This window comes from Embiotoca jacksoni, unplaced genomic scaffold (assembly GCF_022577435.1).
Source record: "Embiotoca jacksoni isolate LCO1_2020_lvr unplaced genomic scaffold, fEmbJac1.0.p SCAF_5, whole genome shotgun sequence".
NCBI lineage: Eukaryota > Metazoa > Chordata > Actinopteri > Embiotocidae > Embiotoca > Embiotoca jacksoni.
Window position 1 is genome coordinate 6,688,861 of NW_027185403.1, and position 16,630 is coordinate 6,705,490.

General features: G+C 38.5%; 3 protein-coding genes across 11 annotated transcripts in view; 2 read left to right on the forward strand and 1 right to left on the reverse strand.

The window, feature by feature from the left end:
• Positions 1-8,487, reverse strand: part of inppl1b (inositol polyphosphate phosphatase-like 1b) — a 32,148-nt gene extending 23,661 nt beyond the window's left edge. For 3 of the 4 annotated variants that reach the window (XM_069171779.1, XM_069171780.1, XM_069171781.1), the window contains exons 1-3: positions 7,894-8,487; positions 6,092-6,185; positions 2,534-2,655 (exon numbers count right to left, since the gene is read on the reverse strand). The gene's annotated coding sequence lies outside the window, so the exon portion shown is untranslated. The remainder of the gene's footprint in view (positions 1-2,533; positions 2,656-6,091; positions 6,186-7,893) is intronic. The other variant, XM_069171782.1, reaches the window with a different exon arrangement.
• On the forward strand, positions 1,102-5,400 carry arr3b (arrestin 3b, retinal (X-arrestin)). Its single transcript, XM_069171572.1, has 14 exons — positions 1,102-1,109; positions 2,870-2,900; positions 3,064-3,124; positions 3,220-3,264; positions 3,356-3,549; positions 3,695-3,754; positions 3,830-3,903; positions 4,025-4,160; positions 4,252-4,336; positions 4,438-4,510; positions 4,752-4,889; positions 5,051-5,128; positions 5,226-5,249; positions 5,346-5,400. The coding sequence occupies exons 1-14, from the start codon at positions 1,102-1,104 to the stop codon at positions 5,398-5,400; spliced, it is 1,062 nt and encodes a 353-aa protein (XP_069027673.1).
• On the forward strand, positions 7,450-16,130 carry rab41 (RAB41, member RAS oncogene family). Of its 6 annotated transcripts, none has more exons than XM_069171784.1 (8): positions 7,450-7,637; positions 9,047-9,105; positions 9,631-9,693; positions 9,991-10,096; positions 11,033-11,144; positions 11,601-11,694; positions 12,955-13,021; positions 14,207-16,130. In XM_069171784.1, exons 1-8 carry the CDS (start codon positions 7,559-7,561, stop codon positions 14,269-14,271), a joined length of 645 nt encoding a protein of 214 aa, XP_069027885.1. In that variant the 5' UTR covers positions 7,450-7,558; the 3' UTR covers positions 14,272-16,130. The 6 variants fall into 6 exon arrangements, with proteins under 6 accessions (XP_069027885.1, XP_069027890.1, XP_069027884.1 ...); XM_069171789.1 differs by having other exon boundaries at positions 9,631-9,684; XM_069171783.1 differs by lacking the exon at positions 11,601-11,694 and adding an exon at positions 12,109-12,202 and having other exon boundaries at positions 7,456-7,637.
• The last annotated feature ends 500 nt before the right edge of the window (positions 16,131-16,630 follow it).

Genomic DNA, 16,630 nt, shown 5'->3' on the forward strand with positions numbered 1-16,630 from the left:
ACTCGGAAGCAGGATGTCATACAAATACTTTACAAAAGAATAGTTGAACCACTAAAATCAGTATTTTAAGCAGGTTATTACAGTCTAAGACTTATAAAAATCTAATATCAGTGGACAGGTTGCAATTTTTCTTGATGCTATATTTAAATTAGGCATTTGGGGGACATTTTTAACATTACTATTGATATTGATAATAATTTGTAGTGGTAGTATTTTTAGTAATATAGAAAACTATACCCAGTGTTTTGATCAGTCAGGATATTCAGTCTAAATAGGTGAAATTACACATGCATTTATTGACTGCTGCTATTCATGATTATATTTGTGTTCCTGTACTATAAAAAAAAAATAAGGAGGCATGTATGTGAAAAGTGCACAATGTTATTTATGTACACATTAACTGTCATTTTTTGATCAAAGTCAGATATTGTACAAAGTGGCCAACATAGTTTGACAACAAAGTCACGTATGTAACATTATTTTTACCCGTGCTGTGGAACAAAAAAGTAGTGATATAATGAATTAATCAGATTTTCTCTGAAATAGGCCCTCCTTTGGGCTGGGTAAGCTGAAGGGAGGGCTCAAAGGTTGGGAGGTCAAGGTATAAAAGCAAACGGGAAACGGTGATTGGCACACGCACACCATCAACAGTGACAGATTAGAGAGGACAGCGGAGAAGGACTCATTGACAGAACTGAGAGCACAGTAAGTAAGCTGCTTCTCTTATTGACCCACAGCATTGGAAACAAATTAAGATGTGTCCCGGTTTTTACTTTATAGGAATATAAAACACTTTTGTTATCATTTATCATTACTAACAAGAAGGACAAATTTAAGATTATGCCAAATTTGAGGAGTATTTTCATGATTATTTTCCTTAAATTGTAAAATCAGAAAGATACTCTTAATACCAGGATGTTATTCAGTCATGAGTCACTGACTATAAATCTTTTGGATTGGACTGCCACAATTTTTTTTATTTCCAACTAACCAGTGCACCTAATAGTCATTGATTTTGTTAGTCACCTTTTGCATGTTTTGATAACGCAGTCATTTAATCTTTTTTCATTTGCAGACTGGATCTATAACTTTTCCATCAACATGTCAAAGTGAGTATTTTAGCTTTTCCACAAACTTCAGCAACAATGCTGACATAGTAGCTGGTTTAGATCAGAGATGTTAAAATCAATTGTTCTTGCTAGGTGAGGCGATATAATACCACAAAAGAAAAATTAAACACACCTACTTAAAACACTGTGTAACAGTAACAGTTTCTGCTGTCCCAAAATAAAAAAAGTTCCCTTATTTGTAAAAATACCGAATGCTAATGATATGGGATGATATGATCTTGCAACAGTACATTTAAAAATACTACTCTGACGTCGTCTTTCAATAAATTGTTGTTTCTTTGTTCATTTGATGGAAACAAGAGTAGCTCGTTCAGGGATAAAAGTGATAATTAACAAAAGTAAACGTAGCAATCTGACACCTTGGCAGAAGAACGTAGTGTCTATGTCAGGGATGTCAAACTCATTTTAGTTAAGGGGCCACATACTGCCCACTTTGATCTCAAGTGGGCCAGACCAGTAAAATCATAGCATAATAACACATACATAACGACAATATTTCTCTTTGTTTAAATCATTGGTGAAGGTTTTTGGATGATAAACCCTGTTTTAAGGTCTTTCTACAATAAACTAGAAACATAAAGACCAAAAACTCAGACATCAGCCCACTGTTATCTGCCCCGGCTCTCCTCTGCAGATTCCCTCGCTTTGTGACGCGTTTGACGTCAAACGCGTCACAAAGCGAGCAGCGAGCGCGGCTGCCTGTGGCACCGAGCGCTTCTTTCTCCGGAGCAGACGTCGCATTTACGCTGTTTTTGAAGCAATTACTGGATCGATTAAAACAAAAATAACAAAACGTTTGTACTCATAAACCTCCATATTCTCATAGAAATGCAATTTATGTCTTTCTGTAATTTTCACACTTAGCAAAGTCATCCGGCGGGCTGAGCTGGACCCCCGCGGGCCGTATGTTTGACACCCCTGGTCTATGTTCCCCCAAAACCTGTAATTATTTTATACATATGTATATAATTTATCCAGGAAATGGATAAAATCTTATTAAGATGGATTGTGTGGCTCTTGGAGGAAAGATTTACAAGACAAAAAGAAAAGCTTTAACAAGATTATTTGGCAAACACCCAAAAGAGGCAAAAACCAGCCAGAATTACTTGTTTGTGTTTGGTATATGTACAGAGCAAAGGGATTGCACTCACAGGGGAGCCATCTCTGGGATGTTTTTCTATACTGATACAAAATTCATGCAAGAATACATATTTAACATGCAATGAATCTACTCGCTTCTGAGTTTTGCAAGAATAGATCATTGCTGTTTGTCTTGTTGTCAGATAAGATCAGTTATTAATGACTAATACTGGACATGAAATAGCTTGGCTGAGCCAATATTGAGCAAAACAGGATATTTTAAAATATTATACAGTGTTGCTGATTAACATATATGGATTTACCAGATCCCACTAATGTCCAGATTAGACACTTGTACCCGCAGGTTCTTTTCCATTTTCAGCACTAATCCAGCCTCACAGTAGAGGGGCGAGGTGGTGGGAGGAGAGTAGAGGAGGGGGAGATCCTGTAATTAGAAATGACAATCATGGTTGATTGTAGATGTACAAAAATAATGACATAGGACAACTTTGGAAATAGATAAAAAAAATAAATGCTTGCTATGAAATTAAGGAGAAACAATGACATTACGGGGAAAGGCACATTTGGACGCATTCAAAAATGTTTAGTAAGTTTAAAATATGAAATCGTACTCTGATTTCTTTTTTCTCCTTTCTCAGGGTATTTAAGAAGACCAGCGGGAATGGAAATGTAAGTGGCCTCTACAATATAGTCATTACAGGGCAACCCTCGGGCAAAGGGAGGAGTGCAATTTGTATGTTGCTCTTCCAGCTCCCAGAAATAGCTTCCAAACTCTTGTAAACTCGGTGGAGGACTAATTGTTTTCCTCTTTGCTGTCCTCTGTGTTTCTCAGATTTCCCTGTACTTGGGAAAGAGAGACTTCGTGGACAATGTGGATTCAGTGGAAATAGTTGGTGCGTGACACAACTGCAGCCTAATAACCTATATGTAAATATACATTTACATGTGTATATATTAGGCTGTGGATTGATTCTTGTCCTCTTTGCAGATGGAGTTGTTAAAGTGGACCCTTCTGGTCTGAACGGTAGACAAGGTACTTTTTATACACTGTCAGTGATTCAAGTTATGAGCCCTGAATTTAACCAACACAGACTAATATGCATCCATATCCTTTTCCATTATAGTATATGTCTACCTCGCTTGTGCCTTCCGCTATGGAAGTGAGGACTTGGATGTCATTGGGCTGTCCTTCAGGAGAGACATCTGGATACAGCGTGTTCAGGTGTATCCACCCTCAGATGCAAACTTAAGTAAATCACCAATGCAGGAAGCCCTGCTGACGAAAGTTGGAGAGCAAGGATGTCCCTTTTTCTTCCAGGTGAGGAAGCACAATCTCACTCTTTACAAAACATCAAATTAGTCCTGTTCTTACTCAGTCCAATGTTATTTTCATCACTCACGGATCATAATTTCCCCTATACTTTCAATTTCTAAGTTTAATGATCATGAATTTATTGTTTCAGATGCCAACAAATCTCCCATGCTCAGTCGCCCTCCAGCCTGGCCCAAATGATGCTGGCAAGGTACAGTTGCAGTCCATTTGATCATACCCTTTCTTTCACTCTTCTACGGTAAGCTAAATGTGTGTTCTGTTACAGGCTTGTGGTGTGGACTTTGAGATTAAAGCATATATCGCCAACAAACCAGACAGTGCAGATGAAATTGAAAAGAAGTACGTCTGCCCAAAGTGAAAACATACAGTCAGTCCAGTCCTTGTAGTCTTATTTTGCACCCTTAATATATAAAGAATCAAGGAGATGCACTAATTATCCATGTCTTCTTTCTGGTCTTAGGGACACTTGCCGTCTGATGATTCGTAAAATACAGTTTGCACCATCCAGCAACAAGGCTGGAGCCAAAGCTGATATCTCCAAGCAGTTCATGATGACTGACAAACCAGTCCACTTGGAGGGCTCTCTTGAAAAAGAGGTACTTGGAAGTTTACAAACTGCATTCTTGGCTTTTAATAATATTATATACTGTTGCTAAATTATTCACAATAAATTATTCTTATTTTTAGATTTATTACCATGGAGATCCAATCACTGTCAAAGTAAACATCAACAATGAAACAACCAAGACTGTAAAGAAAATCAAAGTCTCAGGTAAGATGGAAGAAAAGGGTTAAAACAGATAAAGATATTCAAGAGTCACACATTTTCGCTGCTACTTGTGTGTCATTAACTTTTTTTTTTTTTTTTTTTAGTTGAGCAGGTGACAAATGTGGCCCTCTACTCATCTGACACTTACACCAAGGATGTCTGCTCAGAGGAGTTTGCGTAAGGCTTTAATTGCATGAAATAAGGCTTATAAACAAGATTCCATTTCATTAATTTAGAAAGTGCATTTTCTGCAAATTTAAAAATCAGGTAATGCAAATATCATGGTATCTTTACCCAGCTACAAATGAGGGAAAAAAGCTTTGATAATGCTCCATTTCATTTTAAATTTTAAGCATGGATTAAGGTCGTGAAGTGAAACTCATTTTTTATCATTTCTGTATCTCACTACTGCACACAGAGAGACAGTGAACGCCAACACTACATTTGAGAAGTCCTTCCAGATAATCCCCCTGCTGTCCAACAACAAAGAGAAGCGAGGTCTTGCTGTGGACGGACGGCTAAAAGATGAGGACACCCACCTAGCATCCACAACACTGTAAGGCATTCATGGTCTCTCACCAAAGGGCTTACAGTGAGACCAAGACAGGGTTTCATCTTCTTATTGAGTGGCAGTGATGCAGCTATACATTGTGTCATCCACTTATGGAGTCTTACACCAAATCCTCTGAAAAGTAAACTATTCTTGTCTCCTCACAGGAGTCAAGGTGAAAAGGAGATGCAAGGAATCCTGGTCTCTTACAAATTGAAGGTCACTCTATCTGTGTCCAGTGGAGGGTAAGACTGAACTGAATAGAAAATATAAATTACCTTTATATTTTGTGACTAACTCTGCAGACTAATGGTTCCTTTTATTGTTTCCCCATTACCAAAGCCTGCTGGGTGGCCTGACAGGAAGGTAAATATTGCATTTCCATCATTTGTTTGTCATGTGCGAAAAATAAAAAAAATTACTATTGAATACAGTTTATATAATAAATCTTTTATTTTTCAGTGATGTCACTTTGGAGCTTCCTCTGATTCTGATGTCCCCAAAACCTGCCGGTTAGTGTAATGTTTTGCATATAATTGACATTCAAATACTTCCGAAGACAATTCACTTAAACAAGCAAGATAGCAGTAAAATTTTCTGTAACTGATCTGATCATCTTTCATGTCATGCCCTCCCCTTTTGTCCAATTATTTCATGTCATTGCTGTGGCCTGAGCAGAAGTGTAAGTATAAGTAACAGATAAAATAGTAGTAGTGGAAAATATGTATTCACTTGTGGCTGTGATGTTTGTGACATGATGCCAATATTTTTCTCATGTGCAATTGTGTTTTTTTTTTAACCACAGTACACTGGAATAAATGCCCATTTAGTTCAGGTGAGGTCAACTTAGATTCAGTAAATTTGACAGTGTTCATTTCTTCAAGGGTTACCGTGCTTTCTATAACATCTCAATGCTAAAAACATTCGATCAAGTTCATAAAAAAAAAAAAATCAATATTCTAATTCAATGACTTTCATTTGTAAAACAAGCAGTTGGATAATTAAGGTTATAAGGTCTTCGGAAAGAAGCAGAGATGTAATGGCCCTTGAATGAGTGCACTCTTTCACCCTTTAACCCTGTTGCAGTTGTGTGTAATATTAAATTTGACCCATCCTGCTCCACTCCCCAGACAAAAATCACAATTGCACGTTACCCATTTTATTCGTGGCTGTATACAAAATTTGATAACATGCATTCCATAAATTACCTTGGTGTGATGTTGCCTGTCCATTTCACGCACAGGGCAGACATAACAATTGAGTCCACGGAAGGATGAGACAACCAGCGAAGGAAAATCATCTCTGAAAGAGAACAGAACCACAAACGAACTCAATACCAAATAAGAACAGCTCAGCATGCAATGTTCTTATTTCCTCTGTACATACACATTTCTATTATGAATTACTGCAACAGCTCTATCACTGTGTAACATTCATATGAATACCATCATTTTATTTTGTAGAATTAAACATGTACTGCAAATCTGTTGAAGAAAATGTCCTTTAGTAAAGTGAGTAGACCTTTTACATGTTATAATTCCTGAATATGTAGCGCTTAATTCATCCTTAATCTTTATGTCATTTGAGCAGTGAAAAATGATGAATGAATATGCAGCTGTGGGATGAATATATCCTGCTCTTACTTGTATCATTCTTTATAGACAAGAGAAATAAATAAACACAGTTCACCCCCCAAATACTCTTATCTTTGTTCATTTTGCTCAGTATTTTCATGTCAACAATTTCATTTTATATTTAATGCCGAGAGCTGAATTATCAACAAAGTGCTACACTACCAAAAATGCCACATTAAAAATGTGTATTAATCATTTTACAAACAAGTTTAAGCCAAATTTGAATTAATTTCTTACAAAGACTTTGATATACTTTTATATCTATATTAGAAGCAATTTAATGGTGAGCCCCATTTAACATAAAGAACTCTGTGCATTTCAGTGTTATTCCATCATAAAATTAGCTCTTTTAGGTTAGGTTAGGTAGTTACTTTATTAATCCACAAGGGGACATTTTTTTTCGCTACAGCAGCATACAGGAAGCAATAAGATAATAATAGAATAATAAAAAGCAATAAAATAGCAGTCAAAAATTTTTTAAATATTAAATATAAAATGCACAGTATATACAGTATAGTATATATCTACATATATTATATACAAACAACCAAGAAGCACAGACAACAGTGTCAGTTTCTTCACTAACAAAGTGAATCGCTCTTCATCTGCCTCTTCCAGTTCTTTTAAATGTTTTCTTAAATGAGCCTCAAAAACACCAGCCACGTTAAAAGGTCTGCAAATATATCAGAATAAATTGCATTATAACGTCATTTGAGCAACAATCCAGGAGGTCTTTGTGTAAATATTTATTCTTCTTATACCCAAAATCTCATTTTTTTTACCTTTTTGCACCAACATCAAATGGCGAAAGGTCTTTATAAAATAATGGAATATAATATGTCTTTTTTTGTGTGTGTGTTAAGTTGCACTTGTTACGGTCTGTCAGTGGTTTTTGCCTCTTGGTTGCGCTATTTCGCTGCAGCATGCAGAAGAAAACAACAACGCTGCCGAGTGCAGGATAAAGATCCACTGTTGGTCCTCTCCGGTCTAGACAGCACATCATTAGCCGAGTCAGCTAGTTAGCGGCTTATTTTGGACAAAATGTCAACCACGACCGGCGGCGGAGAGTTTGGCAATCCTCTACGAAAGTTCAAGCTCGTCTTTCTGGGTGAACAGAGTGGTAAGTCGGGCACTATGTGCTTAAATAAAAAAAAAAATAAACCGAGTGTTAATTTGGGTCGGTTAAATGTTTTAAGAAGTGGCGAGATTTTTTTTTAGCTCACTTAGCTTCTCGAGGTAGCTTCGCGACTGGATAAAGCAGGGTAAAGTTATCCAACGGCGAGTAGTAGTAATAATAATAATAATAATAATAATAACACGTGTCGGTGAAGCGTTTAAAAGAAACAAACAAACAAACAAAAGATAATGAAACCTACCGACTTTCGCACCGGTGATGATGTCATTGGGTAGCTGTCGTTAGCTCGACGGTAGCTCGCCGCGCTAACCGCTCGTCCCGGTGACCCACGCCGAGGACATGCGACATAAACTCTTCCTTTCCAGTTACGTGCTCGAGTTATCTCCGCATTTATATTTGCTGCCAAAATTACAGAAAACGGACGCTTGTCATCGTGTGTAGTCGTGGCCATTAGTCTTGTGATGCTGCAGCATCATCTCGCTTAAGCGTAGCTTAACTTTGAGCTACCGGATAAAGACAGCTGCGCTTTTTCTTTTTTTTTTTTTACTGAAACGAACACTTGATGTTTACTGCTTACTAGAAAGAAAAAACAAAACAAAAAACCCGAAACTTTAACACGGATACCATCTTCATTTCTCAGTGCGGCGTTGCTCTTTAACTCTTTTTTTTTTTTTGTAGCCGCTTAGCTTCCTGCGAGAGCCACGTCGGCTGAGTGAGTCCGGCCAGCTCGGCCTTTTCCACGCATTTTATCTTCCGCCGCAGGGACCGACCCTGAAGTTTAATTCACCCTGCCGTCATTTTTTTTTTTTTTTTTTAGGGGACGTTTAGTTGTAGTTTAATAGTTAAAGTGTTGCATCACGAAATAATAAAAAAAAAAAAAAAAAACTCAGGAGCCTGGTAGTAGTAGTAGTATTTTTTTTTTTTTCCAATTATTGTACATTTCCATACGTCGTGGCTCCACCCAGACTGCCAGCTCAGCGTGTGGGTTCAGCAGTCCTCGCTGCATCACTGATAATAGCAGTTCACTCACCATGTGATGTCACTGACTCACATTGATTTATTTATTTTTTCTTCTTCGCATAATCCTAGAATTTATATAATCTTGTGTATTTAATTTTACCAGGATCACATCTTGCGTTGTTAATAACACTTGACTGTGTTTCTTGGTTGTTTGTATATAATATAGATATATACTGGACTGTATATACTGTGCATTTTATATTTAATATTTTTACTGCTATTTTATTGCTTTTCTATTATTATCTTATTGCTTCCTGTATGCTGCTGTAGCGAAAAAAAAATTCCCCTCGGGGATTAATAAAGTAACTACCTAACCTAACCTACCTAACCTACTAAACAAGTGCTGAGCTGTTCCTGTGTTTTTGTCTGTACAGTTGGGAAGACCTCACTCATCACCAGGTTTATGTATGACAGCTTCGACAACACTTACCAGGTAAAAAAAAAAGAAAGAGATCACAGCGCTGAACTAGTGTGCCAAGAAACAGATTTTAGTGTACTCTAATCCTTATAAAGTGTATTGTGGACATTTTGACTTTTTCAGCACAGACGTAATCAATAACATGAATTAACTGTAGCTGTTTCACGATCTTCCAGTAGCTAAGGTAGTGTGCATGACGACTTAACGATTTGGCATGAGTGGACTTGTAAATGGAACAGAGCTATCAAGAGTGCCAGGATAACCAGGATAAGACCTCAACCAGGTTTATGAAACCAGAATAAGATGTCCACATGCGCAACACATAATCACAATATTACAAAAATGTGATCATAACCAGGATATTGGTGCGCATGTAAACACAATCATCGATGATGAACCCCACGTGTGCCAGTCTTATCATGACATGTCAAAATGTTGGGGAAAAGATGAATAAAAGAGGTTGAACATGTTATCTGTTTTTAAAAATGTTGTCAGTTAATGTGCTGACAATAATGTTTAATTGCATTTATTGTCTTACAGGCAACAATTGGAATTGACTTTTTGTCAAAAACCATGTACCTAGAAGATCGCACGGTAAGCCCTGTATGTTTTACATCATTTTCATCATTACCATCGGTGAAGTTTTAAAACTGCTAGAAACGCATGCATCTGCTTTTTACGTAGTAGCCACCATGTGTTTCCCTCTCACTATTTCACAGTGGTTTTTTTTGTTGTTTTTTTTACATTATACTAGATTTTGCTATTCATTTTGTTTAACTTGTGATCATGTTTTTTAGTTCCCATCATTTTTTCAAAATTTTGTTTCCCTTCCATCCCCTGGCTGGATCATGAAATGCCCCCCCTCACCCATTCCCACATTTGTTTCACGGCTGGCCACAGATTCGGCTGCAGCTTTGGGATACAGCCGGACAGGAACGTTTCCGCAGCCTCATCCCCAGTTACATCCGCGACTCAGCCGCCGCTGTGGTGGTTTATGACATAGCCAGTAGGTATCATGGCCTTGCCTCTCCTCCTTGTCCTTCACTTAGTGTGTGTTACGGACAAAAAAAAACAAGAGCATTTACTAGCCTAGCAAACCCAACATGGACAGCATGATCAGGGTATATTCCAGACTGTTTGCATCAGCTGTAGTGATACTTAAGCATTTCTCCAGCATTGTGCAAGGGGGTCTGCACTCCCTAAATGCTGTTACATATGAGGCTGATGAAAGGAATAACAGCAAATGTCTACCGATGTCGCCTCATGCGCTGAGAACTGCCTAAATAATGATTCAGCAGGGTTTCCTTTTAAATGCCTTATTTGCATAACACTCTTCATCTCTGAGCCTTTTGCATTTGAATTATTCTTCCCATTCCTCCATCAAAAAATTTTTTTCATCTTGCTGCTTGGCTTGCCATTCCTTTATGTCTGTCCTATTCTCCTCTCTCTTGTTCTTCCTTTGCCTCCCTTTATCTCGACCGTTTTGTCTGTGTCTTCTCCTACATTCCAATCCTCAGGTCCGACTGCAGCTTTGGGACACTGCTGGACAGGAGCGCTTTCGTAGCCTAATTCCCAGCTACATCCGTGACTCTACCATTGCTGTGGTTGTTTATGACATCACCAGTGAGTCAGGGCTGTACTCCAACCTTTTCTATAGGGGTCTAAAGCAACAGGAGGGAAACTGTCTCGGGCGTACTTCCTACTTTATTTCTTGTTTTTAACCCGAACTAATTAAGTATATTTGCCTTCTTCAATTTTCTGAATACTTCTGCTTACTAACGCATGACTATAAGCTTTTCTTACATAAGATGATCTCCCTCTTTAATGCAGAGTAATACCCACCTTGGCACAATTTTAGCTGTAGCTAATATAACAAATGTTTTATATTTTTGGGGCTACATTTGGCTGATGTGAACAATATATATATTTTTTTAATTTGCAGATCTAAATTCATTCCAGCAAACCTCAAAGTGGATTGATGATGTCAGAACAGAGAGAGGAAGTGATGTCATTATCATGCTTGTTGGGAACAAAACAGACTTGGCGGATAAAAGGTACATGGTTGTGTGATACGTGTGGGCGATTAAGATAATGTTTTATTTTATCTTTACAAAGATTGATAAATAGATTGTCATTTTATTATAATACTACAATTAGAAATGAAAAATTGAGTACTATCAAGTATGGTAGTATATAAACTCTGCCAAAGCCTGGAATCCCACTTTTCTTCCCTTCATCCAATTTTGACTTTAACCATTCCTTGATATGTTGCATACTCCACTACTTAGTGAATTAAGCACTTTCATTTTTGTATTTTTATTTCTTATGATTTGATCATACTTCTGTTCTGCCTTTTGTTTCCTTAGCCTTACTTTTTTTTTTGTTCCCCTGCCTGTTATTTTTCTCTCCATGTCATTTTGAATTTTTGTTGTTGTTGTTGTTGCGTTTCCCTCGACACCACCCTCCATGCCACTCCCTCCCACCCCTCCCCTTTCCCGGGACCATGGCAGGCAAGTTTCTGTTGAGGCGGCAGAGAGGAAAGCTCGTGAGCTCAATGTGATGTACATAGAGACCAGTGCCAAGGCTGGCTATAACGTCAAACAGGTTGGTGTTCAGTGACAGCAGGTCTAATACTGACAAATAGTCCTATTTCTAGCACAGGTCACAGTGTCCTTTAGGTCAGGGAGGCCCACCTGGGAGATGTAGGATGTGGAGCTCCTTTATGTATTCATTCATTATATGGATTAGAGTGTGTCTGTTGAATGAATGGTTGACATCTGGAGTCGATTTCCTGCTGCTTCATCTTTACTCAGCACAGCAGCCTCTCCTTTTGTCTACTTCTCTGTCCGTCTCGAGTTATGAACTAACTTCTCTTTTTCACCCAAAACAAGTCTGTGTTGAGCTCTCTTTGTTTCTCTCTCCATTTCTTCCCGTCCTTTTGGCCCGTCCTCTTTGCGATCTTTCTTTCCATATCTGTCTGTTCGTCCATCTGCACCCCTTCTGCTTTTATCGGAGCAGACAGATCACCACGGAGGAGGGCGAGCAGAGAGCTAAGGAACTGAATGTCATGTTCATTGAAACCAGCGCAAAGACTGGCTACAATGTCAAACAGGTAGCGATTCTGTTTTCTCAGGGTAGTTGAGCTTTTTCTACTCCTAAACTCTACGCTTCACTCCCTCTGCCTCCCTTTCCCCTCTCATGGCTCATACTGACTTGTGTTTTTCTCTTGTAGAGGTGTCAGTATGGTGATCTGCACAGTTTTACGACTGTTGTGTTTAGTTCTGCTCGAGTACTTTTTGTCTGATTCACTCAAACTTTCACTGCAGCTTTCGAAACATTTCCGTGAAGATAATAGATCTGCTCAGTGGAGGAGGTTAGCATGGCAACCTCTACTTTTAAGCCATTCTGTCAACCAGCAATGAAAATCACATTTTGTATCGCTGCTTAAACTTCTTCTTATGTTTGCCATTATTCAATTAAATGTTTTATTTAGGGGTGACTAGTCATGACTTGTTCACTTCTTGGACAGTAGAGCTGGGTGATAGGATGATATATACCATTCAAAATCAAATTGCCTACAGCCAATACTTTCTATTCCAAGTTAACCCATAACATTTCACTGAATGACAAAATACAATTAAGAGTTTGGAAACTGAAGTACACAAAAACAAACGTTCCTGTTTCTCAGTTAAATTTCAAGGAAATGTTCCATGTCATGATATTTCAGTACTGAGATAAGGGCATTTTATTTACCATAACAGACGACTGTATCTATATCATCCATCTCTGTTGGACACCATTTTAATTTATATCCCATTCTAGTTGGAACAGCTTCAAATGTGTTCGTCTTTCTTCTCACTTCAGCTGTTCCGACGTGTTGCTGCTGCATTGCCCGGGATGGATAGCACTCCAGAGAAAAGCAAAGAGGACAGTATCCTTTTCAAGTTGCTCTCAAAAGAAGTTGTTGTCATACTATTGTCAAGTGATTATCACCAGAGCTCTAATGCTTAAATTTGTAGAAAATTTGGCAAACTGGGAATAAGTGCTTCTTAGTTTACGGGGCAGAAAAGGGAAAATAGGCGCTTTCCCACCAAAGAGGTACTTTTTCATAGTTCTAAGAACTGTCGGAGGAAGAACACCCTCTGTTCGTGTCCACACTGCAGGAACGAAGAACCATTATAGTTCTTAAACGTTGTACGGTGATAGGTTCACCACTTTACCGTGCTGTCAGACAGCCCTTACCCACAGCGGAACACCGCCATTATATTGCCCTCTTCAAAGCCACCAGACTCCCTTGGCAAAAACAGTAATTTAACCTCACAGACACGAGAGTTGCTGGTTTACATCTGCCTTGATCAGTTTTCCTAGTTTGTGTTATTATATGACTTTGGTTTTGTTTTAGCATGCTAATTTGGATCCAAACTAACAACAAAGTCACAATGACACCAACAAATAAACCGAATAAGACATCAGTAAACCAGCAGCTCCCGTGTTCTACAAGGTAAAATGACTGATTTTGATAAGGGAAACTGGTGGCTTTGAAGAGGGCAATATTATGGCGCAGTTCCCTGTCAGAAAGGGCTTTCTGAAGGTAAGGCAATGCTGTGAAAATACTTTAAATATAGTGTACACATGTACAAATTTTGCTTCTTAGATGGGCCTTTTTTAAGTGGCCAAAATAAGTACATTATTTAACCTCTGTGCAGCTGTGGCTCCCTGCTTCTCCAAAGTGGGAACGTGCCGACCCCTATATTCTCTAGGTAATACTCTAACTATAGACAAGTACCTCATACAATCCAAACTCTCTATCATTAGCCTTCAAAATTGGAACAAAACACAGATGTATGATTATTGTAGTTAAATGTCGGACAGAAGATTTGTTGCCAACTGCTGGTCGGCTCCTATTTACGGTGCCTATGTAAACAGAAAAAAAGCACTTTAAGGTATGTAGTTCTCAGGGTAGCTCCCGAGTGGTTAAGTTCCTCTCAGGGAGTCCCCTGAAGTGGTCGCTGCAAAACCACTAAATGTCAGTGATGAGACGACAGATAGCACTGCAGAAAATATTGAAGTAAAATCTGCAATTCATGGACAATGTTGCTTAACCAACTTCTCTCAGTGATCGACATCAAATTGGAGAAACAGCCAGAGATGACTGTAACCGAGAGCAGCTGCTCATGCTAGTAGACCTCACCCCCACCCAGCCAGTCTCCTCCCCACCAACAGCTTGTCTCTCAGTGGCTACTCTCTCCACCCTTGGCTCACTGCCTCTGGGATGGAGGACCTATCTTTTTTTTTTCCCTTTTCAAACTCAGTGACTTTTCAGAGTAACCGTGTGGATGTGCATTACTGTATTGAAACAGATTATCTGGGGAGAAAAATGGTTCAAAAATAAACATTAAAAATAAGGAATAAGTTAAATGATATGTTCAGATTTTCATCCAGTTGCATGGCATTATATAGGATTGCAGACTGACATAGCTAACCGCTGTTGAGTTATTGCACAGTTCAGATTCTTAGTGCTGTTACTCTTGTCGTTGTAAAGTAAAACTGCTTGGGATTATTTCAATGCGAGGTTGAGTTCTCTGCCCTTTGTTTTTTACTTTTTTATTTCAAATGCCTTTGCCTGAAATGATTCTATTTCTCGGACAACTGATAATTCCTTGACTTTGTCTTATTTTGAGGAAGTATAGGCAGGATCTTACACCAGTGAATTTACATCATTGCAAACCATTAAATTACCACATCAGGCTCAAATTAACCCTTTTCATTAGGTCAGTGGAACCATTTATTTATACCCAACACATCTTTAGACTGAAACAGTGTGTTGGAAGACCACACTAACATAATGTCAGACCATATTTTAAAGAGTGCTGCAAAAGAATGCTTAGCGAGGAAATATCCACTATCATTTAAGGGAAGCCAGCCTGAATTCATGAAAGCGGCTACTAACCTGAAACTTTGTCTGCATTAAAACTATAGCAACTGTCTTTCCAATGTTGTTAAATTAGCTGCACGCCTACTAACACGTCTGAGAAGGAGTCTGCGGTTATTAGATCACCCCAATGTATGAAATTTAACACACAAAAAAAGCCAGCGTTTAGTTTTTCCACATTGATGGAGAGTTGTACCCACCATCTCATCGACAATTTGTGTTGTGTTGATTACACTATTGCAAGAACATGCAGCATGCTCACCATGCAGGATTTATATGGATAAGAACACAGATGCCTTGCTTGTTTGTTCACCAACGTTGTGCACTGAATCAAGCCACAATATTGTAAAATATCAAAGAAGCCTGCTGACTGGTTCATGGCTTCACTAGTTGTTTTGTAGAGCTGGTAGATAGACGTCCTCAGACACAGCGAATGCTTACTAACACCCTTGCTGTAAAAAAAAGTGCAGAGAAGTTAGTTGCAATATCCTTTGCTGTATTGCTTATTGCCTGTGTAGGACTGTTGGGGTTTTATGCGTTTATTTATTTTGTAACTTGGACATACAGATAACATTGTACGCTTGACCAAAAGTACAGAAGCTGACACGCATGTTGAAAGTTTATTTTATTTATTGTTTGCGTGTCCGCTGGGGCTCCACCTAAAGGCAACATTCAGGCCTGGTGATGTTATTTTTCTCCCGTATAGTCAGCAGCTTGGTTTACAGTCCCATGTTAAGGCTGCACCGTCTCAGTGTAACACAAACCGACTATTAGCCATAGCACAACAAAAGACACTGGTCATTTGCTGTCGCTCGTTTTTGAAATGTCAGCTTTTTAATAATGGATTTGAAAGTTTAAGTATTTAATTACATCATGAACAACCATTTTAACATGAGCAGCTCTTCTATTACTTGTCACTGACTAAATACTCAGCTTTGTGCTATTCTAAATTGTGTCTGTCCATTTGAAATATGATGTCTACTCGTGTTTAGCAACGTTTGTGTGAATAATGTACTATTACTATCTTATGTATAAAAAGGAGAGTTAAAGAAACACAAGTGTAGGCCTATCACATGGAATAAAATAAAGATATTTCACCAAAATGTAACATCTGCTGTCCTTTTCTTTGTGAAGCCTAGTGTCCGGAAAAGCTCCATTACACACAGTTGACAAGTCTTTTGTTCCGATCGTCAGTACAGTTTCTAATCTATAGCACACAGAACTTGAAGTGAACGTGAAAAGCCCGTCAGGTGTGTGTGTGTGTGTGTGTCAGTCACACGTCACCAAGGTGGACTGAAACTACTCATTGGGCAATACATCACATTCATGAAATGTTACAACATGTGTGTGGCCAATGTTGCTTTACACTTCAGACAAAAAAAAATAAAAATGGTTTGATGTATTTCTGGACAAAGCTATTGAAAGTGTGTGATTAAAATAATGAATTAATACAAGCCGTGCATCAGTCCGAGCATCGACATCCCAGCGACCTAATTTTCCTAATATTTGACTCACAGTTTACTGTTCTTTTATATTTATAGTGGTGATGATACTCTGGATGCATCAACACTGAGCAATTCTCACCTACCCACTCCCCCGAGCTGCCCA

Excerpts from the sequence above, each read along its gene's own strand:
- arr3b (XM_069171572.1), top strand. Across the intron at positions 2,901-3,063 it reads AGACCAGCGGGAATGGAAAT|ATTTCCCTGTACTTGGGAAA; the intron begins GTAAGTGGCCTC and ends TGTGTTTCTCAG. Across the intron at positions 4,161-4,251 it reads AGGGCTCTCTTGAAAAAGAG|ATTTATTACCATGGAGATCC; the intron begins GTACTTGGAAGT and ends TCTTATTTTTAG.
- rab41 (XM_069171784.1), top strand. The coding sequence starts at position 7,559 with ATGTCAACCACGACCGGCGGCGGAGAGTTTGGCAATCCTCTACGAAAG. Across the intron at positions 9,106-9,630 it reads GCTTCGACAACACTTACCAG|GCAACAATTGGAATTGACTT; the intron begins GTAAAAAAAAAA and ends ATTGTCTTACAG. Across the intron at positions 10,097-11,032 it reads GGTGGTTTATGACATAGCCA|ATCTAAATTCATTCCAGCAA; the intron begins GTAGGTATCATG and ends TTTAATTTGCAG.